The sequence below is a fragment of the Cyanistes caeruleus genome, chromosome 11 (genome assembly GCF_971803275.1).
Source record: "Cyanistes caeruleus chromosome 11, bCyaCae1.hap1.1, whole genome shotgun sequence".
Lineage (NCBI taxonomy): Eukaryota > Metazoa > Chordata > Aves > Passeriformes > Paridae > Cyanistes > Cyanistes caeruleus.
The window spans coordinates 3,811,091-3,837,036 of NC_141711.1; the positions used below are offsets into that span (position 1 = coordinate 3,811,091).

General features: G+C 46.4%; 1 protein-coding gene across 1 annotated transcript; it reads left to right on the forward strand.

Annotated features, from left to right (window-relative positions):
• The first annotated feature begins 15,970 nt into the window (after positions 1-15,970).
• PROK2 (prokineticin 2) lies at positions 15,971-23,605 on the forward strand. The gene is made up of 3 exons (XM_086845862.1): positions 15,971-16,125; positions 19,818-19,943; positions 22,666-23,605. The coding sequence occupies exons 1-3, from the start codon at positions 16,021-16,023 to the stop codon at positions 22,789-22,791; spliced, it is 357 nt and encodes a 118-aa protein (XP_086701988.1). The 5' UTR covers positions 15,971-16,020; the 3' UTR covers positions 22,792-23,605.
• Positions 23,606-25,946: the final 2,341 nt, after the last annotated feature.

Below are 25,946 nucleotides of genomic sequence, written 5' to 3' on the forward strand. Positions count from 1 at the left end.
GGGGAGTTTCTTTCTTTCCTTTTTCCTCCCTATAGTTATAAAGTGTATTACACTTGTTTTTCTTTGTTCTGGCATAACAAATTGTTGCTGAGAACTTTGTTTTTCATGAGAAACAGAGAAACATAGAATGGTTTAGTTTGGAAGGGATCTCAAAGCTCCCCTAGTTCCAAACCCCCCCTACCATGGGCAGGGACACATTCCACTAGACCAGGTTGCTCCAAGCCTCATCACCTTGTGGTGAAAGAGCCAGCAAGAGGAGGATGAAATCCAGGGCTGTTCAGTGGTTGGAAATTTTGCAGACCCATGGTACATAAACTGTAATCCTGACTGAATATATGTGAAGGCAAAGACAACCCTAAATGCCTAAATCATTTCCTTCCAGTGTTGTTCAGATTACAGGAGAGTTTCCCTTCTCTATTCTGGTTTTGGAGGTAAATCCCAAGTGATACTGCATCTAAGGAGACATCTGTGTTTCTCTATGAGGTCAAAGCCTTCTTGAGTCTTTTTATGTTTCCAGGACTGCTTCAAATATCTTCTTCCTGCAAATCCACTTGTCTAGAGTCAAGTTGAGGCTACAGAGCTTTCATGTGTTTTGAAAAAATATTTCAGCTGAAACTGAGAGAACTTTAGTGGCACTAATCCCCAAGCAGGTCAGTGTCTCAGATCCACATGTGTAAGTTCACTAAGCAGAAATAGGTTCAGTTAAACTCTGAAATTCTGTGTAGATTTGTGAGCAGAGTTTGTAAACTTGAGCTTGTGCTGTATCACCATGTTAAAAATACATCCAAACAGGCAGGTCATCCTCTAAATATCTTGCCCTGCTGCAAATCTTCACTCCAGGAACACTTAACCATTCCAGACTAACTGGAGACTTATGTAAGAAGGAATAATGTGGCATAAATATGCTCCATCTGACTTTTTCTTGCAACGCTTTGTGCAAATTTAACATGCGCGTCAGGTGTCAGGGTAGCTGTTGGAAATCCGTAACGCTGACAGTATTTGGTAATAAAATAATAATCGCTGCGTGTATCTCTGATGGAAAGAGATTCACATCCTTTTGAATCCCTAATTGTGTGCCACACTACATTAGAGACAGATAGTTCATTGTCTCCACCTTTCAGAGATGGGAAATTCAGAGCAACACGCAAGACGTTCCAGAAATAAGCTGGTTTAATGAAGCAGCAAATTAGACCCTTCTATCTCTTTATTTAACATGTAGTCCCTTGAATTTATCAGAGTTCATTACAGAGGTACAAAATGGAAAAGAAGCTGCAAAATTCATTTGTGATTAGAGCTAATGATTTTGAAAATGGCTTTTCATATTTTCCTAGATAACAGCTAATATTTATTATTACATTTATGTCACGTTTGCTGTAATGAAATTATATTCCCTGCCTTCCCTTGTTTCTGTTGTTTATGGTTTGGATTTTATGAAAGGAAGAATCATAAAGATGCTATATGTTTCTTGCCAACTGCAGTGCCTTTGACATGGCTTCTGATAGCTTACTCCTGTGACTCATGTCAGAAGAATGGTTTTAAAATTTCCTTCCCAATTTATTCCTTCTATACCACTTGACAGATAATGAATCCAAGTAAATGCACAACGATTTCCCCCCCCCCCCATAATTTAAATTTCAGACATGTAGTGAGTAATGGACTCAAGGCTGTGAAGTTAAAGGAAGGAAAAAACATTTAAACAGCAAAACAAAAACATTCAGAACTCCTGTCTCTTTCTAAGCTCTGCTCTCCATCCTGCTCCTGGCAGGCAGGTAGGTGCAAACTGAGGGAGGTTTACATCCACCCTACTTCACCTCCCTGACAGCACTCATCCTGCTCAGGACTGAGATGAGGGAACTGAGGAATGACAACATTAATTTTGCTATTATTCATCAAATCCCATCACATGCTGGGGTACAGGAGCCAATGCTGGCCACCCGGCTGCAGCTGGAGTTGGAATGGAGACCTCTTGTGAGACCCTTCCAGGGCACAAAGAACTTCAACAGTTTTCCTGATTTCACCATCTTTTTCTTTAGTACTGTCTCCTGAAGGAGGGTTTGTGTCATGGTATGAGTTTGATAAAGATTTTAAAATGCTTCATAATAATGAGAGTTAAGATGAGGGTTGGAAATAGATGATCCTTGAGGTCCCTTCCAACCCCAGACTTTCTGTGATTCTGAGAAATGTAATGTCAGCCTGTTAGTTCACTTACCTGTGCAACAGCAGAGAAATGCTTTGTTTAATATTTGCAAATATTATTAATACTTAATGATCCCTATTCCTGAATACCAGACGTGGAATCATCATTTCTGACGTAGGATGTTAAGTGAGCTGCTTGTGTTACTTTTGGGAAGGATCTCCTGAATCATTGTTTATAATGATTGTTACTCTACTCTTTCCTTCCAGCCTCTGTCTCTTTGCAGCATTTCCTCTCTTTCTTCTTCATGTGGTGAAATCCAAGTATGAATGGGAAAAGCTCATTTGTAATGTGACCAGCCCTGTGGTGCCAAGCTGAGAAAGTTTGTGTTTATTATTTCCTCCTATGGGGAGTTTGTGGATGACCATTTGAGTTCTGAGAGAAACAGTTTCTTTGGCAGACCACATGTGATCTCTGGGCAACCGAGCCCCAAATATCCCCAAGGTAATGCTGTTAGACCAGCAGTGCCCTGGGTCAGACAGCCACTCCATCCCCAAGAGATGAGGGATTACAGCATTTATTCCACAGGCTTTTTCTGTCTGGGTTTCTGATGAACTCAGAGATCTTGTGCTTTTTTTGTTTCTAATTCTCTTTGCCCACAGGGCTCACAGGGTTCCCAAACCTGACATGTGACCAAGTGACCTTGCTTGTAAGTTTGTTAAATACATGACTAGGAATTAGCTGTAGCAATATCCCCACAGAGTTCAAGCACTGAAAGGAAAAACTCATTATTCAATACCTTATTTCATGCTTTGGTAACAGAAGCAGCAACCTTAGCACTTCCTCCTTTTACAGCCTCGTGGTTTCCGTCATTCTTTTCAACTCATAATGAGATTTAGTGTTGGAGAGAGATGGTTGTGCCAGAAAAACCAAGGTGGGATGCTTTTGGTAGAAAAAAAATAAATAAATTTGAAGTTTGTAGGAAAGCTCAATTTTAGTGTGGAGGAACAAAGCTAATGCCACCTTTGTGAAGGTCTTTGGCGTTGTCTCCCGACTCCTGCTACGTCACGAATGTGTTTGTGGAAAGTCTGTGAGATCTCACTGTGTGAACTTGCCAGGGATTTTCTTCATGCCAAAAGAAACGTCCTCCCATGGATGCTTGGTCAGCTAATGGATTAGGTCAGGCTGCAGACGTTGGGAAGGCGCAGCAATTCTCTGTCCCTGCGTCACTGGGCAGAACTGCTGCTGCCAATGAGCCGACAAAGAGGAGAGGCATTTTTCAGAGTGATCGGTATCATATCCAAAGAGAAAAGGGAAAAAAAACCCCTCTGTGGCTGTGCACCTCCTGCAGTAGATTGAATCTGAAGGCAGGAGTGCAGTAAAAGTATGTTTTCTGCTAATAAACTGAGCAGAAATGACAGGGAAGTCAGTGCAACACGGAACATGCATCTTACTTTTTGCCATTTTCCTGATGATCTTGTCTTACCCAGGGCGTTTTGCAGACAGCTGCAGTTATCTCTTATCCCTGGTAAGGATGCAACGGGAAATACAAATACTTGAAGGGTCAGGATGCTGAAAAGCTGTAATTACTCACAGATTTTGCAGATATGCAGAATTATAAGAGTAATAAATCTATGAATTTATCATACAGCAATCTTAAAATTACCCTTTTCAGATTTTTATTTATTTTTTTTTTAATGTCCAGAGGACTGAAAATGTGGGTAAATTTCTCTCAGTTATGACTAAATACCACATGAGGAAGGGGCAGTATGGGGTTTGAGTGCAGAGACGTGTGTGTACCACAGCCAGTGTGCAGCATCCCACGGCCCTGCTCCTGCCTGTGTGTGACCCAGTGCCAAAGGAGCAGCTGTTCCTGCTGCTGTCCTCCCTGCAGAAGAACCAGCACCCTCAGTACCTGATCTCTGCCACTCATCCAGCCAGACCACCCCACTGCTATCCTCAGTGGAGAGGCACTAGCCATGGGGATGGAGACCACAAATACCAGAGGGGAAGATTATGGCAGCGGTGGTTCAGTGGTCTCCCTTTAATTTGACAGCTCTGGCCACTATTAAAACACCACAAGGGCCGAGGTGGGAGCACACAAATGCCTCAGGATTGCTCATTCCTGGTGCTGTGCCATGGATTGGTGTGTAGGCCTGAGACGGCTGCTGTCCCTCCTCCTGCCCCAGCAAGCTGAGCCTGTGGTCAGGATTCTGGAGCCCTTGGCTATCTCATGATCCCTGGAGCGAGCCCTGCTCCAGGCTGGAGCTGGCCAGGCTGTGCTGAGCACAAACACCTTAGTGTCACCCAAGGGCCAGCCTGGACAGCCTCCAGCTCCTCCTCTCCTCTGGGAGCCACCAGCAAAGCTCAGCCATGCACCCTAAAATGATTAATTTTAGCCAAAAAGGCCCCGATGAACACACTCAGGGCTCTGATCTTAATGAATCACATAAGATGTTATGCCCTTTGGAAAGGCAAATACAACCCCAGTGGCTATGAGCTGCTTTAGTTTCTGCCTTGATGTCCTGCTCTGCCTTTTGGGTTTGCTGTCTCTACATGCATATTTTGTGAGCAGCCCTTTGCCCTTGGATCACCAGGGAGCTCTGACACTGAGGTGACCCCCGTGCCTGGAGCACCACGTGTATCTGGAGGTGCAGGAGCAGATGCTGGAGGTACAAAGCAGAGATGATAATTACTCACTCATTTCCTAAACGAGCATCTGAGAGGCGATGCTGACCCAAGCTCAGTGCTGCCATGAGAGTATCCCCAAAGTGAAGAAACCCCAGAGCCAGGGAATGAGCCTCTTTTGGAGCTGTGGGTGGGCAGCAGGCTGAGCAGGGCAGCTGGACCTGCCTGGGGGATGAGGGTGCTGAGCAAAGAGCTGTGGTGTGGCTCAGCGTGCAAAGGGCTGGAGCAGCTGCGGGGGCGGCCCCGCTCTCCCTGTGGGACCTCCATGGCACAGCCCAGCCTTTGAAGCTGCAACAGTCAAGGCTAATGCTGGGGAAAAGAACTGAGGATTTGGTTTGTTCTTTTTCAAAGGCTTTGTTCCTCTGACAGCTGAGCTGGAGTCAAACCCGACTGTCCACTGAATCTAGCCCTTTTATTTTTCCCTCTTTAAGTTCCGAGTTTGCACTTTACATGCAGTCATGGCAGGCTTAAGCTTAACTGTCAGAATAAAAGCCTTTTCTTTTCCTAAGGCTTCCTCTCAGCAGTTTAAAACACCTCAAACCCAAGTGATGTCAGCTTCAAAGGCTTGCCCACACTGCACCCAGGGCTTTTGCCCGCTGCTGCCTATTTAGGGGTCTCTTGATGGCCTGTGGATCTGAGGGAAATCTGGGGGGCTCCAGCAGTTTAAATGAGCTGTCAGGGTGCAGCAGGGAGTGGGGTGGTAGATGCCAGCCAGGGTCAGGAACTCCCGGTGTGTTGGGAGCTGCAGTGGGGACGCAAAGGCCAAGGGAGCTGTGTTTGTGATGAGGGAGATCGTCCTGTCCTGCCACTGAGACAGCCAGGATGAATTTGTCCTTGCAAATAGAAACCTCGAGAGCTTCTCCAGCTTACATTGGATTAGAGGCAGAATCATAAACAACCATAGCCACTCCCTGGGCAGAGGAAAGCCACAGGTCCCAGGACACGAGGAGTTAATTCCTGGATGCTGCTGGTTGAACTTGGGCTAGGATTTGTTTGTGGCAAAGTTCGCTCTTCTGTCCACATTCTGGGCACCTTTTCTGGTAGAGGAAGTTGTTTAAAGTGCTGATAAAGATGATAATGTACAGAGGGATTTCTTTAAATTCCTGATTTATTGAAACCACACACTTTCCTTTATTTTCCCCTCAGTTTGTGCTTAATAATAAGCAAGTAGGACTATTCCGCTGAAGAAAATTACATGTATAGTTGAATATTGCTCCATTTCACCTTATTTTCAACAGACTATCCCATTACTGCTGTTCAGAAAAGGTAAAATCCACATCCATAAAAATTGTACCTGGCCTTTTAAAAAACCCATGCAGGTTTCTGGCCACGTCACCCCAAGCTGTAACCAGGAAGTGCAGAACAAGGAGCAAACACGGGGAAGTTTCAGCTAATAGTGTTCATTCACAGAGGAGAAGGAAACAGCAGGAAAAGGTCAGCGTAGACTAACACAAATGTGGGGTTTTTTTTAATGAAGGATACACTCCTCTCTCTTTTCTCCTAGGCAATTAGTGTAATTACAGAACCAGGCATTTAGCAGACTTCTAACTGAGCACTATCAGCACTGGCTATGAGAGGTAAGGCACTTGACTTTACGCCAGTCAGACACGAAGCACTTGCAGCTTAAAATGTCATCTCAGACAAGACGATGAAACGAGCTGGAACCATCCCAGCTCTGACTATTAACCTTGGCAGGATGAGGCGTGTAAGGACACCCTAATGGCAGAAGTGAAAGGGATCTGAATAGGTAAAACAGAAAAGGTTTTATTGGGGGATTTAAATACCAAAGTGATCCACTGAGAATTGATTTGTTCACGCTCTTTTACTGTGTTAGGTGATGCAAAACTAAAGGATGGCTGGTTACATCACTCGCTGGAATTTAGGGTAAACTGAAGGAAATATTTCATCATCTGGAGTGTAATTGCTCTGTCTTGCTGCAGGAAGTTGAGAAACTGGGTTTAGAAAGAGCTGGATTTAGAAAGAGCTGGAGCGGTACCTGCCTGTTCCGCTCTTGATGCTTCCAACAGGTCTGAATGTATTCAACCACACATGGTGGGACCTTGAGCAGATGGCTCAGTGCTTCTCAGAAAAGGGACTCCTGAACCTCCAGCATTGCAGAATAATCCTGGCTGGGCAATGACCCTCATAAGAGAGCCTGTTTCTTATTTATTCATGGAGCTCCTGCATGGAGTGATGAAGGGAGGAGTCGCTTTAGGAAATGGTGCTGTTCCCCAGAGACCAAGTAATGGACTGAGCTTAGGCAGCCACATTTAACTGTTTTCTCACTGCTGCATGCTCCTGTCATGGCACTGAAGTGTATTGGTCACCGAGGAATTCCCAAATTAGATGTGCCATGATTGGAATTAATAGCAATGTAAAAGAAACCATGCTCTGGAAAATAGGAGTTCTATTCCTCTGTGAGCAGCAGCCTGTTGGTTAAACCCCCCTAAGCCCTTGGATGTTGGCTGCAGGTCATCTTCAGACTCAGCAGATTTTGCAGGAGGCTCTAGCTAGAGAACATGAGCATTTTGGACATTTGGGATTACTTTTGTATTTTCAAAAAACAGTGGAGTACTGGGAAGGGATATGCTATATAGTACTTGAAAATTCAGCCTTCAGAGGGAGAGACTGGAGACTCTTCCCAGGCAAAGATCCAGTCCCTCTCCAAAGGCAAAACCCCACTTATCCTGATGATCCTGCACGTGTGAAAACGGTTTTGTGAGTCTAGTTGCTTGCCTTGTTTCCAGCAGGGTTTCATCAGCTGGTATTACCCCAGCACAGGGTTAAAATGGATCTCTTGAGCTTCAGTGCATTGTCAAGGCAACAAGAAACAGTGTTATGGTCTTACTCAGCCATTCCCCACAACTGCATTGTCCTCGGGCAAAGCTTTGGTGGCACCCTGGTCACAGGAGGGAGGCAACAGAGATATCGGCTCTGGGGGGAACGGAAAATGTCACTTCCACATGTGCCTGAGCTGACCATGATGTTTTGGAGTGGTTGGTAGAATGGGAAAATGTCCTTTAGGAACCTGGGCAGCAAAAGAGCTGGTGCAGGTCCACATCCTTGGAATGGGGACACTGGCTAATGGGGCAGGTCTGTGGTGGGGAGAAATGAGCTCACCTCATGCATGGCCCAAAAACCCCTGCCATGCCAGAAAATCACCCTGGGACTGGAGTTAAGACAATTCCAGTGCTCAGTGAAGTGGTTTTGAGAGAGCAGAGCTGCTGCTGGGCTGTGTGGTCTAGCATGGACAACCTCTGTCACACTTTAACCACACTCCTTTTGCTGCTTCCTTTCCCTCAGCCTTGTGCCATCCTCATCCTCCCGTGCCTCCATTCCTCCCCATGGGTTTTCTGGCAACTTCTGCCCAGATAATGAGCTGTTGGGAGGATGAGATGCATCTTCCCAGCACTGGGCAGGGCTCAGGCAGGCAGCCAGCACCAGCCCGAATTGCTGGGGGTTTGCTTTTGTTTGATCTTTGCCATAAAAGGAACCAATTTGAATTCCTGGAATAATTAGCTGCCCTTTGCACTAGTGACTCTTGAGAAGCGAGCTGGCAGGAGAACAGAGTGGGAAGTGGGAGGATGAGGTGGATAATTTGTCCTTTGTAGCAGGTCGTTTTCAGGAGATGACGCTGTAGGTCATGATCTTCCCTGGAAAGCCAAGGCTTCCCTGCTTCCTCCTGCCCTCACCTGGGGCTTGTGCACCTCTGGTCAGACCCAGCCAAGCCATGGTTAAGGGATCTCAGGGCTGCAGCCCCAGGCTGTGCCCTCAGTTGTGTGTGCAGGACTCACCCTCATGACGGCTGTTTGTCAGCTGTATCCAGCTAAAAGGTAAACCCAAGGTGCTGATTTCTTCTGATGCTGAAAACTCCGTGATATTTCCTGAGAATAGCCCAAACAGATCTAAGCTCCGCATTAGCACTTTATTTTCTGCATCCTGAGAGAAAACTGCAAACCGCCCCGCTACCAAGCCAGGGGTGGGGTTCTTCTCTTGTGTAGCCAAAGTTCATTTTTAATGAGGGCATGTGAAGTTAAACACTTACCAGTTGTCACCCCAGCTCTGGTTATACCCCAGTCACAGCTGAAGGAAGTCAGGAGAATGTAATTTACTAAGTGCTTTGGGATTCTTAGAAATATAACTCACTAGAGAGACATTGCGATTTTCTAAGTTCATCCTTAAGGGAGTAGTAAGTGAAGTTTCTGTGTTGGAGGTGGCTCTGGTGAGGGAAAGCATTTTGCAGCCATCCCCACAGGGTTGTTAATGCATGCTTTTTGCTAACATGCCATTTCACTGGAATTTTCACCCTTCTGAGCAATGTTGCATATGGATGAAAAGGAGAAAACGGAACTCAGTGGTACTCCAGGCCCTGGAGGCACCTCGGATGGGCTCTGCTGGGAATACCCGCCTTCCCATGGCAGGGACACATGAAGCAGAGTACAGGGATGAGAGAAAAAAAGTCAGAAACGAGAAAAAATGGGAGAGAAATTAAAATTTTAAAAATCTCATGGGGGGCCCGAAAGCTGAGGCAGATGGGTAAGTGGGTGAGATCCTCTGTGTATGTGTTCCCCCTGTTTCTGCCTTGGATGACCAGCGTTCAGAGCATCAGGGAAGGCTGGAGAGCCATGGAGCTGCCAGTCCCACATCCAGTGGGATGGACAGAGATGTGCTCCCAGCTGCCTCTCCATCCCCTCCCTGCAGGTGACACCCCCCAGCCTGGCTCACACACCACACCTACCACACATACCCCAAACGAACAGGAGAACAGCTGCAGCTGCCACTGGCCTTGGGAAGACAGTGGGACAGAGCAGAGGTGCAGAAGAAGGGATTTTAGTGGTTAAATTCTAGTAATTTGCAGAACAAGTGACTCTCTTCTCTGGGCATTGCCTCGCTGGATAATTCTTTCCAGCCCTAATATGCTAATAGGGGCAGGAGCACAACCTGCCCTTCTCCTCTCGCTGGCCACCACCACATTCCAGCCAAGGACTGGAAAAGCACAGCAACAAAGAAACTAAACTGTGTGCTAAGGAGGAAAAAACCCTGCTCCCTCCAGGCAATCCGGGGAAGCTGCGTGGCACCAGCACAGTAAATAAAACCAGAACAAGTTACCTCTTCTTGGTCCCTCTGGAGACAGTGGCAAGCCAGGGATTAGCAGCATTCATAGTGCTCCCACAGGTTTCCAGGATGAGGGACACAGAGGAGATTTGTGCAGTGCCTGGGGAGGTGGGGAGGCAGAACTGGAAGGGACCAGAGGGACCCATGATGGGCCTGGCAGGGAGGAAAGGTGGGCTGGTTTGTTTATTGAACATGAGCCTACAAAACCTGCTTGGCTTTGGTCTCTCCAGATCCCATTGAAGCATAGGAAGAATTGCCTGTCTGTGGTGGGAGCTGATCTACAACAATGCCCTCCTGAATGACTTCTCTCCAGTTCTTGTGTTTTGTAGATCTCTGTGGCCATGGACGCCTCCCCACCTCCTTCTCCCATGGCTCAGTAAATTTTCATTTTCAGAAATTATCATTTCAATGAAAAATGACCTCACTCTCTAGGTTTGCTGTGCGGGGAGAGACCCTGGCTCCACCAGAGGATCCTCTGCCCACAGCTCACAGCTCATGACCCATTTTGGTGTGTAGGAGAAAGTTGTTTCCCACCAAAAGCAATCAGCAAGAAGAAAAAAGGCTGAAAGAATGTTTCCCCAAAGTCCAGCGAATTCCCCAAACCGATTCTCTATCTTCTTGGCAGGAACTCTACATTTTTGAAAAGACATATCTGAAAATTATAGAAAGGCATTGAGTCCCTGCCCATCACATAAATCCACAGTTCCTGCTGAATCACTCGGAATTTTGCTGCCCTGGATTTTGCCAACGCAGTCATGTCTGCACAAAAGTCTAAATAAAATCTGTGTGCAAATCAAAGGAGTAAATTTTATGAGTAACTAGAAATTGTTAGTTTTTGTGGTATGTTTGCAGCTTTTTCTTATTCTAGCACTGTTTCCTGAGCAGACTCTGTAATATTCCACTTCAATCCCTCTAAGCTGACGGGAGAGCGTGTGCTTCGCAATCAAAGTGATTCATGCAATTACATGAGCCAGTGCAGAGTAAGGGAGTGAGAATCCCTAATCTAGAACATTAGCACTCATCTGCTAAATGCTCTTTTTTAACATACTGCAGAACCATCATCTTATTCCTTACATAAGGTTCTTCAGGGGCTACTATGACAACAGCAGTGCTGAAAAGCAGCGTAATGAGACACCAGGAGCACTGGGAACAGATCGCTACAACAGCAGCTCATTACAACTATTTCTTGTCTTGACCCCAGAAATAAAATCACTTGTGGATGCTTTTTTAATGCTGGAGTTCTTTGTCAATCTGTTTCATTTTTATTAGTGTATTCACTATATTTCTGTTCATACACTTGCTGTCTTGGTCTGCAAGATTATATAACTAAGAATGGAAGATTGAGGCTATTCCCAGGGGATGACAATATTCCTGACATCATACCAGAGACTTTGCAAAGTTTTGGTGTTGGTCTATTGGAAAGGCCGTGGAGGTGAGCTGCCAGAATCACTTGTTAGTGATAAAAATGTTGCTGTGTAGTAAAACAGGTACTGTGGAATTTGTTCCCTGCTTATTACACACAGAAGGTGAAGATTCATATTAGAGGGCTTAATATCATATGCTGGTCCAGATCAGTGAAATTCAAACAGGAAATGAGGTTTTAAGAGTTGGAGAACTTTGCTGAGGGAAGCTGTCTTCATTGTTGTAAGCCAATGCTTGATATCTCTTGAGATAAGTGCTACTTTAAAACACAATATATCTTTTCATTTTGGATTCACTAATGAAATTTATGGATTTATTTGGCAGGGATTCAGACAACAGTGCCACTTCTAACCCCAAAATCAGCATTTGTGTTTAGACTTTTTAGAAATTAGTTCATTTGACGTCAGAAGAGACCAGGCATGAGCATGAGGTGCGTGGATGCTGCTGCTCTCCTCCCCTGCATCCCATCCCAGGGCAGAAACGTGCTGACCTCTCAGCCAGTGCTACAAGTTCCCACAAGCAGCAGCCCCATGGACATCTCCAAAGGCAATTCCAGTGTGAGAATTGCGTCTCACAGCCTGAATTGCCTCTCATTTTCTCCACATGATGCAAACCGCTGTCAGTGTGATCCAGCATCACACCAGGGGTGCCCAGACTTGCTAAGCCACTCACACCTCAGATCCCAGCTGGATTTTACAGTCTCAGTGAGAGCTGCAGGTATGAAGCCTCCATTTCTCTGCCAGACTGCTGCTGATAACTTGAGAAGGCACTGGCCAACTCCAGCCACATCAGAGAGAGAGGCAGGAGACTTAGAAGTCATTTACAGAAATATTTGCAACTCAAAAAAAGATAAATGGTGGTTGAGTAGATGCTGGGGGCCCAAATTAATGTCAGCAGAAATGGTCTGTTCTGCCTCGTGTACAGACCCCAAGAGAGAAGACAAATGATTGAGAAGAGTCTTGGGCTGTTTGTCTGCCAACCTTCACTGAACATTAATTATTGGCCTAAAACAGAAATATTGGATGAAATAAGGATTACATCCCAACTCAGCTTAGAAATTTATTCTCAATGATTTGTCTTTTTGGGTTATTTCAGGCACTACAGGCAACTGATTTGAGGACTTTCATACCTTGGGTGAACTTTACACCTAGACTATACATTTATATATCTGATATAAATAAATACATTCTTCCTCTACAAGAGCCAGCAAATGTTCACCATTTTGCTGAATCAAGACCATTTTTGGCTATGCAGTGTGAAAGATTAAACAAATTAGATACTGTCATTATTAAGAGAGTTTTAAGACAAGAAGATAAATCCCCTGTCTCACATTACATTATTTTTCTCATTTCTTTTATGAGAAAATTATCTTTTTAGATAGCTGAGATATTCACATTCATAGTCTTCAAAATTCTGTAAACTCTGTAGTGCATTATCACTTGAATAGGCCAAATAATTACTTGAATGCCTACTCATAGATAGTCTTCAGTAAAACTGAGGCTTTGAGAAGAACCAGAGAGACCCACTGCGAGCTAAAAACAAGTATTTCACTCCAGATTCTTAATGCAGCTCAGGACTTTGTACCATCATTATCACTCTGTGTCGAATCTAAAGTATTGTGATTAATTCAGAGTGATGTTCCCTAATCCTGATACTAGAATTTTTGTGGTGTTTAGTGGATTTGTGAAGGCGATCCGAAAATGGGGCTTTTGGGGTTCCCTCTTGGGAAGAAGCTGAACCCTTCCCAAGCACAGCCAGAGCTGGAGCTCCACCGAAGCCTTGCCCAGGGGTGGCTGCACTGGATCCTCCTGCTGGGTGCTCCCACGTGGGAGGAAAAAGGTTCTGGGGTAGATTCCTTTTCACCAGGGTCATATCAGGAGTGTCTGGACCTTATTTACATGGAGGACTGGGGGTGGTCTCTGTGTTAATTGTGATAAAGCTGGAGAGGCTGGAGAGCTTCTTTCTGCCCAGTGCTGTCCCCAGGGGTCCTGCAGGGTGCTCTGGTCTTGTACCAGCAGAGACTGAAAGGATACAGCCAGAAATGTAACATATTTCAGAATGAATTTGTTCAGTGAGAAACGCAGCAAAAAACCTTTCAAATGAAGAAAAGTAATTTAAGGCTAGTCTTCAAAGTGGAGCAAAGAAATGAAATAAAACTTCTGAAACTCTGGTGTGTTCATGAGATGGGCACTGTGAGGATTTACATTTAAGACATGTTGTGGATTTTTACTACTTTTGCAGTAAAACAATTGTCATGACACTGAAATTCGGAATGTCATCTCCTGAACTTTCACCTTTTCTTTAAGAACAGGAATGACTTAGTGGGAATTAATTAATATTTCATTACAATTTTGTAATCACCTAAAGGCCACAGATGTCAAAGGTCTCTTCTGACAGCTAACCAGTTTTAGCACATGTTGGTAGTAAGAATATTGGCATTAGGGTGGCTTCTAATAAGGCTGTAGCATCCCCATTTCAATGATAATGTTCCCCTTCTAAGCTCAGGACTGACAACTTTCCATAAACTATACTTTTTATGTCAGATGACTTTTACAAGAAATGACTGAGTCTACACAAACCTGCACAAAATTCTTCCCTTCCCCCCTATTATTTCTCCTCAATGCTGTAGTGTTTTTAGAGGATCAGGAGTTTTGGAGCTGAAAGTTATTATTTGTGTTTGAAAGTTCTGGGCACCTGGAGATTGTGAAAATGATAATTCCTGGCTTATATTAATTTTTAGTTTCTAGGATACAAACAGAATTTAAAACAAGCTAATCCCTTCACCTGGTTTTAACTGCCAATGCTTTAGGCAGCAACATGAGTTTACAACAGCTAAGGATACATCCTAGTTATTTTTAATCCTTTCATGTCAAAATTGCCTTATCCCAATCTGCTTTTAAAGCATCCTCGGAGTAAAGCTCTATTTACCCAGCCCATATTTGTCTTGAGTACACTTGTACAAAACAACCCTAAGCACCCAAAAAGGCCCTGTTTGTAATGAAAACACCTCCAGACAGACTGACCCCCTGAGGGGAGGCCACTGAGGAATCGATTGGACAGCTCCTGAGCAGGGCTGAACCGAGCAGGAGACACTGACTGTGCTCCTGCTCCCCTTCAGCCAAGGAACGAGGCTGGCTGAGGGCTCAGAGAAGTGAGGGCTCTGCAAAGGCTTTGCCTTCCTGGCTGGAACAAATTTATAAATTGAAAAGTCTGGGAAAAAAACTTGTGTGAATGGGACACGCTGGAGGAAGGGAGCAGAACAAAGGGTCCAGAGAGATGGAAATAGGAAGAGAGAAGCAGGAAAGGGGACAAAAAGGGAGTTAGGAGGGAGAAGAAAGGCAAAAAGAAGCATAAAGGGCTGGAAAAGTAAGGAAAATAGAGAGGAAAAAGAGAGAGAAGGGAAGGAAATCCTGCATGTGTTTGTGATGTTCTCCTCCCACAGGGGACAGAGGTGCCCAAAGATGCCACCATTTGTGGTTAGACCATGGTTTGTACTGAATTTCAGTGCTGTGCAGGTAGAAACAGCTGCTCACTGAGACCATGAGATCATGGCCTGGCATTTGTGCTGGAAGGGGCCAGTGGGGCACTGCTTCTGGAATGGGGCTCTCTGCTCCCAGTGCTCCCCCTTCTCCATTCCCATGGATCTTTGGTGGGAACCAGCCCTGCTGAAGAAGAGAGCAGTTTTCCTCTGAGTGCCGCAGGAGCCGGGAGGCTTTGGCAGAGGCAGGGATTACCTGTGGCAAGGAGGGGAGAACCACAGGAGAACAGGAATTCAAAGGGGTTCTGGGCTTCCAGCAGGAACTGGGGTGGGTCCAATTCTTACTTGGACTGTGGGGTACATTTGATGCTGCTCTGGCCCAGACAAGGTGAGCACAGCCTGCATGTCCCTCCCACGGCCATGGCCACAGCTCTGCCAGGTGTCAGCAGAGGCTGGGTTGAGGGCTACAGGTGGTTTCTGGTCACAGACGGAGCAGGGGCAACACTGGGTCTGGGTCTGCTGCTGGCCAGGGGGCGGAGGGAACATAGGCACTGCTCCATGCTGGCTCCAGTGGCTGTGGGCTACTACTGCCCCACTGTGGGATGTGCTCTGACCTGCTGTGGAATTCCCTCATCCTGCTGCAGGATCTCCACAAGACCTGCTGTGTCCTGTCCCCGACTTGCTTCATGGTGTCCCCAATATGTTGTGGGACGTTTCCCCTCTAGCCTGCTGCTGGATACCTCCCTGATCTGCTGTGGGATGCCCATAGCCAGCCTTGGGACGATGCCCTGGACCTGCCGTGGGACATCCTCACACCTGACACAGGGCATACCCCAGGCAGCCCTGGCACAGCCCCATCACACCCACACACTCACGATCCTTCAGCCGCCCTGCGGGACGCTCCCCCCGAGCCCTGGGGTGTTCCCCAGAACTGCTGCGGGATGTTACCCCCTAAACCCAGGTCCCCCAGACCTGACAGGGGACATCTCCAAGATGCCGGGGGATGTCCCCCGGGTCCCCCCTCCCGTTTTCCCGCAGCGCGCACCTGGGCGCGGTGAGTGCGGGCGGCGCTGCCGGGCGGGGGTGACTCAGCCCCGCTTTATAACCCGGGCCGGGCCGAGCCGAGCCCGGCTCCGCTGCGCCGCACCGCGCCCGCGGGGAGCGCCGGGGCTCGCACCGCACCATGCGGAGCCTGCAACCGGCCCCGCTGCCTCTGCTGCCTCTGCTGCTGCTGCTGCTGCTGCTGCTGCTGCTGCTGACCGCGGGGCACGGCGCCGTCATCACCGGGGTGAGCGCCGCCGCCCGGCACCGACGGCCCCGACGGGAGCCGGCACCGGGAGGGAGCGAGCGAGGGAGGGAGGGAGGGATTGTCCGGGGATTGTCCGGGGCTTGTCCGGGGCTTGTCCGGGGATTGTCCGGGGATTGTCCGGGGATTGTCCGGGGATTGTCCGGGGATTGTCCGGGGATTGTCCGGGGATTGTCCGGGGATTGTCCGGGGCTTGTCCGGGGATTGTCCGGGGATTGTCCGGGGATTGTCCGGGGATTGCTGGCGGGGAGCGCTAGCGGGACTGGGGAAGCTGCCGGGATAAGGGGAGCGCTGTGCCGTGCCCGGGGCTGGCCGAGCCCGGCGGGAGCCGCGGTCTGAGCGCAGCCCCCGCTGGCAGCACGGAGCGGGGATGGATTGCCGGAGCTGGGCTCGCTGATAGCGAGGACGCGGGAGGGAAAGCAGCGGCAGGTGATGAGAGGTGACAGGGCTTGGGGGGCCGCTTGGGATAAGTGATACCGGACGTGGCATCTCTCGAGGGATGAGGGATGCTCGGAGCTGCGGGTCGGTCTGGATTAAGAGGTATCAGAGCCCGGGGGTCTCTCTGCCGTGAGTGATGCCAGCAGATGTCAGTCCCTGCGGTGGGCAATGCTCGTGGGTCCCCGAGGTGAGGGGATGCCACACCGCGGGCTCTGCTGCTTAGGGGTGAGGGATGCCTGCACTCGGGGAGGGGCTGTCCCCAGTCTGGTCCGGGAGCGTGCAGAGATTCCTGCTGCTTTTCCAGGGCTGGAGCTGTCTCCCATCTCCCCCCATGCAGCCCCAGCTGCCCCCAAACCTCTCTGAGAGGGTCTGGCTCAGGGCATCGCGCTGCCACTCCAGCCCCTCCGTGTACAGGGCACAATTACAATCCTCGGAAAACGCTGTTTTCCTTCTTTTCTCTTCTTTGTCATTGACTGTGCTGCTTTTTCCCTTCAGTAGCAACCCCTTGCAAACAAGTCCCTCTTGTTGTTGTTGTTTTTAGGCTCAAGATTTACTCTGGTTGTGAAAACACTTTTTTTTCCTAAAGACGTTATTTAACCCAAAACATTGCATCACTTTAAAGTAAAATAATTTTTAAAGTGTTTGCTTTGGATGAATAACTCAGCACTTACATTCCTCTGAGAGCTTACATGTCTTTTGTAACCATCAGAAGTTGCACTCACAGCAGTGGATTTCTCTGTGGCTGTCCAGGCTCTCTGTCTGGACCCCTGAAGTGCATGAAACAGCTCATGGACATTTTTCTGCAAGTCAGATCAGTTCCCAAGTCTGATTATTTTTTTAGAGCAGGGAATGTGAAGGAATTTTTTAATATTTGAGGATTTCAAGTTTCTTTTAAGTAGAAACATTCCCAGCAACAGAGGAGCAGTTTATCTGTTATTAGAGTTGTGGCTACACCTTTAAACCATAATTAATCCATTAAATAAAGTAATTGTGAGGCACTGAATAATGGATCAATGACAAGGCTGATTCAAAAAGTAAAAATAGATTAGAACCAGCAAGTGTAACTTTTATTAACTATTGCAGAGCATTTCTACTTAAACCACTTTGATGCATTTTTGGCTTTTGATGAATGTGCAAATCTCAGATGAGAGCTGAGGTAGGTGTTCCCCAACCTCTGAGCCTGCAAGGTGTTTTTCCTTTGCAATTTAAGGACTTTTGAAAAATTTCCCTCACTTCAGTGGTGGTTCTTGTGCTGACACCTGTTTCCTTTGCAGCTGGCATTTCACCTGAGACACATTCTTGGGCTGATTTTCCAGAAAACTGTGTTTAGATGAGGTGCTCATGTGGTGTTTAGGGAAGTTTAGCAGTAGCAGCAGGAATTATACATTGCAGATAAGGTGTGGGCAGGAATGCTTGGGTTAAATATTTTCAAAACTTGTCATACATTTTTTTGAAAGGGAGCCTTAAAAGTTCTGCCAGATGCAGATATGTGTGTGTAAGTTTAGGAAGGAAATTGTTCAGCCTGGACATTCAAGACCCTTGCTTGGTAGAACATACTTGGGTGGGTTTTTCAACTGAGTGGTATTTCACCCCAGGACCAGTTCTACAGAGATGAATGGAGTTTGAGGTATATAACAGAAAAAAAAAGGAGTCAGGAGCTGACAGGTGAGAAATAGCAGAGCCTGTGGCTCCAGCTGAGCAGTGTGAACACCAGTGTGCTGGGACAGCCACTGGACCTGCATTTTTATTTGTGACTAGGGCAAAATAATATCATTAGAGTGCTTTTCTTTGCTTTTTTTCTTTTTTTTTTTTTTTTTTTTTTGAGAGTTCAGAAAGTCAATATTATCTACCTGGCAGGCTGCAGTCATAGTTTTATGACCATATTAGTCTTAAAAGCAAATGCCCTGTGTTTAGGCTTACTTACAGCACAGAGCTCTGTGTTTAGGAGCTGTTTGGGTCACACACACTATTTAATAGTGATCCTAATGCAACAGCTTCTTCCAAAATTAGTGACTGATCTTTAAACATGTATTTTGATCTGGCTTCTGCTGGTCAGTGCAGTATTTACCCAGGGAGTACAGTCTGAAGTCATTCATCATGTAAATCCCAAGGCAAGATCAGTGAGTTTTTCCCTCGAGAGAATGTTTACTCTGATATGTGCCTTCCCCAGAGCTGTTATCATCATTTACGTATGTTTTTGAGTTTCCCATTTACGTAGTGCTGACCAGTGCCTTCGGTCTCTCACTGCTGCTGTCAGACTCCCAGAGCCCCAGTGAGTTAATCCAGTTTACATGGGTGTAATTAGAACCTTTGACTGATGGCATTGCTCTCTGGAGAAAGGAGACTGGTTTTCGCATTAAATCTATTTAAGCTTTTGATTAAAAAGTAACTGAAAGATGTACAGTAACTTGTTTTCAAACCCTAATGTGTCAGTTGCTCTTCATAGTTTGTGGGTTTTAAAACATACCCACTAGTTTGTAATTTGATTTTTTGCTTATCTAAGCTGTATTGGGTAAGTGGTTAAAATATTTTTTTGCCTCCCATGAAGGGGAATGCTACCACAGTAGCATTTTTTTTGGATGTGGATGCTTATGCAAAGCTTTTCTTAAGACCTCTTTTAGCTACATGTAATTCTAGATAAAAACCACAGAATCCATATTTAAACTTCTGGTTTAGCTACTTGGACTTCTCTAACAAAACTATCAGGCAGTCTTGCAAGGGCACTCACAACCATGATATTATCATATGAAGTTAGAAGGAATAGTTACCTAAAAGTCATTAAATTAATGGATGGTTTCCTATCTTAGCTCCTCCATAAGACTGGTTTGGTGACTCTTTTGGTGACAAGTTTAGTGTGGTTGGTCCCTGCTCCCGCCTGAGCTCACTTGTGCACCAGTCTGGGAGCTGGGAAAGCGTGTGGCACATGCCATGGTCTATCTGTGCTCAGAAGCTGGGACTGTAAATCACTGACAGTCCTAGGTTTGGCCCAGAGCAGCTCTGCCTGTGGTCCTGGCTTTAAACAACCTGGTCTCAACTCCAAAATGTGCCAGGAGCCTGCACGTTCCAATCCATGGGAGACACGAGTATTGCAAACCAGCTTTAAATCTTATTATTCAGCCTTAATGAGCCATGATAACTTAGGGGTGCCAGAGGCAGCTCCTGAGCACCTGATCTGTCCTATTTCTGGACTACATTTATTATTCATTTAATTTGCTTAATGCTGTGTTGATCTCCAGGCCTGTGACCGAGACCAGCAGTGCGGAGGCGGGATGTGCTGCGCCGTCAGCCTGTGGATCCGCAGCCTGAGGATGTGCACCCCGATGGGAAACCTGGGAGACGAGTGCCACCCCTTGAGCCACAGAGTGAGTACCTCAGAGGGGGGCTGTGGGGCTGGAGGAATGTCCTGAGCTGTACATCACACGGCATAAAAGCTGTACGTGGTGGGAAGGCAGGGAAACTTCCCGTTCCTTACGATATCCAGCCATCGGTGTCTGTATGGGAGCAGCGGTGAAGGCACCTACGTAAGGAAGTGCATTACTGTCAGAATTATGCTGAGGAGAATCAGAGGATGAAAGCACTACACGCTCCCCAGATTGTTTTCTTATTAGTTTGTTGTTGCTGCTTTGTTTTGTTACGTGATCTGAAGCAGCGTTAGCAGCTCCCAAGCCCAGCCCTGCCAATCCTCACCGCAGTGAGCAGGAGCACAGCAAGTGCCACCGACCCCAGTGGCAGTGGACAAGATCCTGTCACAAGCATAGAAGTGTCACCAGTTGGTGCTGGGACCCCTGGTGCATTGATAAAGTGTTGACACACATTTGGACTTGAGAGAAGTCCCCACAGGCTCTCTTTGTTTCCATTCTACCTATTAATTTCAAATATACACACACACTTTACTATTAATACAATGATTTTAACAAGTGCATTTATTTAAGGCTATGTAATTATGTATTTGTCATGCAGTATGAATAAAGCTGCTTCTTTAAAACACAAAAGATTGAAGGGGATGTTCCCAGGGAGCTTGAGAACCTGGTGGTCTTCAGAGCCATCCTCAGGGAAGAGGACAGCCCAAGAGTCACCACAAGTGGAAGATGTGAGGCAATAAATTCAGACCATAAATGTGCAGCTAGTTAGCTGCCTCTCTCACTGTTTCATCTAAGACCTGGCTCCTCAGCTCAGTATCTACAGTTTATTTTCCCAGTTTTAGGGAGTTTAAGGCTCTATTTTATTGCAGTTAAATTTTTGAAACATCTGCTCTGATATTGGGGACCAAATTGTCATTTTTACTATGTGATGTAGCAGGTTTTTCTTGTAAGGTCTCCTTCCATTACCAGGAATAAGGATAAGAAAAATTGTCTTCTAGAGGGTTTTATGAGCTTATTGTTATTGGGCAATAATTTAAGCTATCTGATATATTTCAAGTAGATTGCCTGCCTAATTACAATCAGAGAAGATGCCTGTCCACTCCAGACTTTGTCACTGATGTTTATAAGCTTTATGAGGTTAATTTTAGATTTTTGATTCCTCACCCCACTGATCTTCCTGAGAAACACAAAGCAAATTGATTTACTGTAGCAGGTGAAATGAGATTATTTTAAGGATGGAGAGATTGCTCAGTGGTTCCTCTCTTGTAAAGAATCGTGTAGGGAGCAGCTGGGTGCCCTGATGACCAAAACCATTCATTTACCTGCAGGAGAGGTCAAAAGCAGGCATGGCCATGGCACCTTGGGGACATCCAGAAGAGCCAGGAGATAACTGGGGGAGATGGCTGGCAGCTGGGGTTCCACCTTCTAGTTTCCTTCTCAACAACTAGATGGTGATGGACTGATGCCATTAGCATCAGTCCCAGCTGGAATTTCCAGGCTGGGTCTGATGCAGGGCCAGGCAGGGGAGATTCCCACTGAAAGGAACTTTTCCTTGCAGCAAGTGGAATGTTTTGAATAAATCACCTGAGCTCTTGGAAGGCTGAGAGCTCAGCTTTGGGTTTTACTGCAGTGCTGTGTGTGGGCACCCAAAGGGGTCATTCCCATGGGGAGTCCCCAGCACGAGTGGTTGTTTCCTGTCTGCTCACACTGGAGTGCTGTGGGGAAACCCACAACATCCCTTGCCCTGGGGCTGCTCTTCAGGTGGTGCTGGCCCAGGGCACTGCAGGGGATGTGAGCCCTCTGCCCACCTCCTGCACCCAACAGGGTGGCACTGGAGTCAGGCTGGTGCTTGGCACCACGTGTGGAGGATTGCATGGGACTTTCTTAAAGACAAAATTTGTATGCTGACACAAGAAAATCTTGGAATATTAAAATTTTAGGCTTCAACCCCACAGAAATCTGGAAGTGAGGGAATTAGGGCTGCCTGCCTGGCTGGTAGCAGTGGTTTTTTACCTCTGTGCCTCCTTTGCTGCATCCAGGAGATGCTCTGAGTGTGCTGCCAGCCTGCAGCACCACAGCTCCCAGACACTTCCCACAGGGCTGTCCTGCTTGGCTCCTGTAAGAGACAGAGCTTGTGACCAAGTAGTTGAAGAGTGTCAGTGCATGTGCATGTCATGGCACAATTAAATTTGTCTAATGTACTCCATATGTTCTCCCTGCAGCACAATGTGGCTGGAGGAGGGTGGGATGAAATGAGAAACCTCTGCCCTGTGGTGAAAAAGATCCTGCTCAAAGGGAGGTCAGGCAAGGTGACCTCCAGAGGTCCCTTCCAGCCTGATTACCACGGGATCCAGGTCCTGCCCTGTGCCATGTGATGGGGCAGGACTCGGGACACGCAGAAAACCCTGCACAGTGGCACCACAAAACGTGATGTAAAAGGCCAGAGTAGTTTCACAACAAACTCCTTTATGAAACAGGAGTAAGTGGAGAAGATGTGTCATCACAGATGTAGATTTACACAGCAGCACAACTGTCAACATCCTGCTCTTAACCCTGGCTGGACCAGGGTGGGTGTACAGCGGGGTTGCCTTTGCCATCTGCTCTGTGCTGGGGGCCTCTGGCTGTGAATGGGCAGCATTCCCCACATCCCCATTATTCCTCCCAATTTGTGCCACCAGTGCCAGGGTTCTCCCAGTCACTGATGTCCCTGCTTTGTCCCCAGGTGCCCTTCTCCGGGCGGCGGACGCACCACACCTGCCCGTGCCTGCCGGGCCTGGCCTGCCTGCGGACTCCTCACAGCAGGTTCAGGTGCTTACCAGACTTCAGAAAAGAAGATGTCTTTTTTTAGCAGGAACTGCTCTGCGTTAGAAAGAGCCACTCAGTATTTTCGTTCTCTCGTTATTGTGACAAAAAACAAAGGGTCCTTGCCAGGGGAAACCCTTCACCAACATCGGCTGGAGATGAGATGCTGCTGCTGCGGCCAAGGTTTTCAGGAGGGACTCGCAGTGGAGGATCCTTTCATTTTGGGGTAGCCAAACAACATCTACTAGAGCAAAACTCTTTCTGAGGGCAGGGGCTTGACCATTCCTGAATCATTTTGTGGGCTTCATGGTTCTGGTTTAACCCCAGAATGAAAAAATCAAAGTTTATTGTCAGTTTTTGAAAAAATTGGCCACATCTTTACACTTGGGAAAACCTGAATTGAACTGAGAGTTGGATAACTGTATAGTGTGAAGCATTTGACAATTTTGTCAAAAGAACTGTATTTACGTTGCATTTCGTATCTTTATTAATATAATTTTATTTGTAAGTTAGGCTCACCTCTAGGGTAAAGGTTTAACCAATAGATGTAGTTGTTACACTTTTAAAAAGTGGCAGGTGGAACCAAAGCATTTCAGTATTCAGAGCATTAAACGATTTTGTTATTTTAGTATTCTAAGATGAGAAGTTGTTTTTACTTGAATTGGTGTAAAACTACGTGATCATCTCAAACTATGTATTAAGATGTAGTTTCTATTAAAGAAAGAAGGAACCCTGAAGTTAATTGTAATAGGCTGCCTGACTTCTTGTATATGTATCAAATTTGCTGTGCAAAAATTCTGTATCAGAATAATGGCAGTGTATGATTTGATTTATTTTAATATTATAACATTATTTTGTCATTGTGGTTTTTCATTTTTATTCAGTGTAATCTTTTATCCCATGTTTGATTCACTCAAGCTATCAGAGCTCCTTATGCATAGCTTAGCAAAAGATTACATGCCTCTGGCTGCTTCTTGGGAAACCTGGAGTTTACAAGGTATGAACTCCTCAACCAAACTGCAGTTTCAGAATTTGGAAGAACCTTGGTGTAAATAATAGGAGAGGTTTTCCTCGGCTTGTGCCTCAAAGGATCAACTTCAGCCCAACAAACATAAGATTTGTGGGTTTTCTATGAAATACTGTGTGATTTCATATTTACTTGTCAGTCTCCACAGCTGGAATAGTTTGTGTGTGAGAGTGGCATGTTCCTTGCTCTCAGACATGCAAACAGATGCTGGAACTGGAAAAGTGAAGTTGTTCACCTTTCAACCATCAGTGCTTTGCTGCTGATGGAGATGGGGGGGTTGGAGAAGTGAGCACACTGTACCAAGGCCAGACCTGTAAAACTTAGAGGAGAAACATCCCTGGGAGTTACCAGGTACCTTCTACAGGGCTCCACAACCTTTCTCAGGAGACAGAAAAGAATAACTGGACTAGTTATTGCCAGGTCCTCATGGATTCTGTGTATGTTAGGGAAATAAATGCCTTGAGAGAGACTCTATCCTCCTGGCTGAAGACAGCCCATCCCCAGGGTACCCACTCTAGTGCCTCTGTATTTTGCCTGCCCCTTTGCAGTGGTGACACAAAAAAAAAAAAGGACTGAGGTGCCACTAAAGGGTAATTTCACATCTGGTTTGCATTAATGTGATCAGGTACAAAATGCCTGTATTAGACCTGAACTCTCAGAGGGGCTCAGCACTAACCCAAAGGGTTGGTGGAAGGCCATGTCATTTATTGAGTTCAAAGTGACATGTCAGCACTGCAGAAATTCCCATAACCTGGACTAAAACCAAACCCCAAGCCTGATTCTACCATTGTCACTAAATAGGGGGGGCTCCCCAAACTCCCTGTGCACAAATTCTGGGTTTGCAGAGGAGGAACACACTGGAAGTGTGAGGGTTGCTTTTCTGTTCATATCTGTTCCCATAAAATAAGCTCAATATCATGGAGTTCAATTTACACAAAATCAAGAAGAAAAACAGGAGCAGCCCAAATGTGTCTGTGCCCCATCTCTTGCTCTATTTTTTAAAATCAGAGCACAAAAGATGAACCATAGCAGGAAACTGTAGCCCTGCTCCTCTTCTCCTGCTGCCAAAATTCACCAGTGACTCCACTGGAGGCACAAACCCTGGTTTATATCTTGGTGATGGACAGTTACACCTAAGGACTGCCTCAGACCTGCCAAACTGAAATCTTAGGAGAGTTTATCAGACAAGAGCAGAGCAACTTCGTAGTTGTAATTTGTGCCAATTAACTTGTGGGATTAAGAATTTATCTGGGTAATGAGAACAGCCCCAATTACATGAGTTTAAAGTTCATAGTAGGTGGAAGATCCTGTGTCCTGCAAACACTCCTGGACAGGGTATTTGTGCAGCTTTGAGAGATGCATTATCCCATACTCGTCCTTGAGGGGCTGCTCCACACCTTCCCTGCTGATGTAGAGAGATAAAGGTAAAACTTCACTGTCCTACATCCCCACTATATTCACTTGGCAATAATTATTACGATTCCCCTTTTAGTAATTTAATTTCCATTAACTGACACTCACAATGGAGGTTAGTTGATTTGAGAGAATCATTCTGGAAGGAAGATTAAGCTTTTGCATCCCCATTATTTCCTAAACTCTGCCCTAATCAATTATCTTTTCTCCCACCCTAGGGGAGATTTTCTCTCCCAAGCACACCTGCAAAGTCCCTTTAATTTCTGTCTGCAGTGGAAGGGGCTGGGAGGGCACCCTTTGCCTTACAACCATAATTGGCAAACCAGTGACCACAAGCATTTCCAAATGTGAATAGCCATGCAGTCCCCTCTGCTTTTCCCTGGAGCCAGCTTTTGTCTTGAGGAGCGCAGCAAATGACTCAGGATGACCCACACAAAAGGTGGCCAGCCTCAAGCCAACCCTGCCACAAAAAGTTTCCTGCAGTCCCCTGTGCTGTTCATTTTGCCTCAGAATCACCCTGGAAGTTATCCCAGGCCAGGGACAACTTCCTCACCTGCCTTGAAGGAGGGGAAGGGGACAGGCTCTTGCAGGAGAAATCAGATGAGAAAATAGAACTTGTGCAGCCCTGGAACCTCCTTGGTGCAGTGGAAAAGCCTCACTCCCCATACCCACAGCTTGTGAAGAGAGAGGCTGGTTTAAACACTTCCCTTTATTCACTGCACTTAGATCTGTGCCAACGTGTGTTTTAACTTTATTAATAT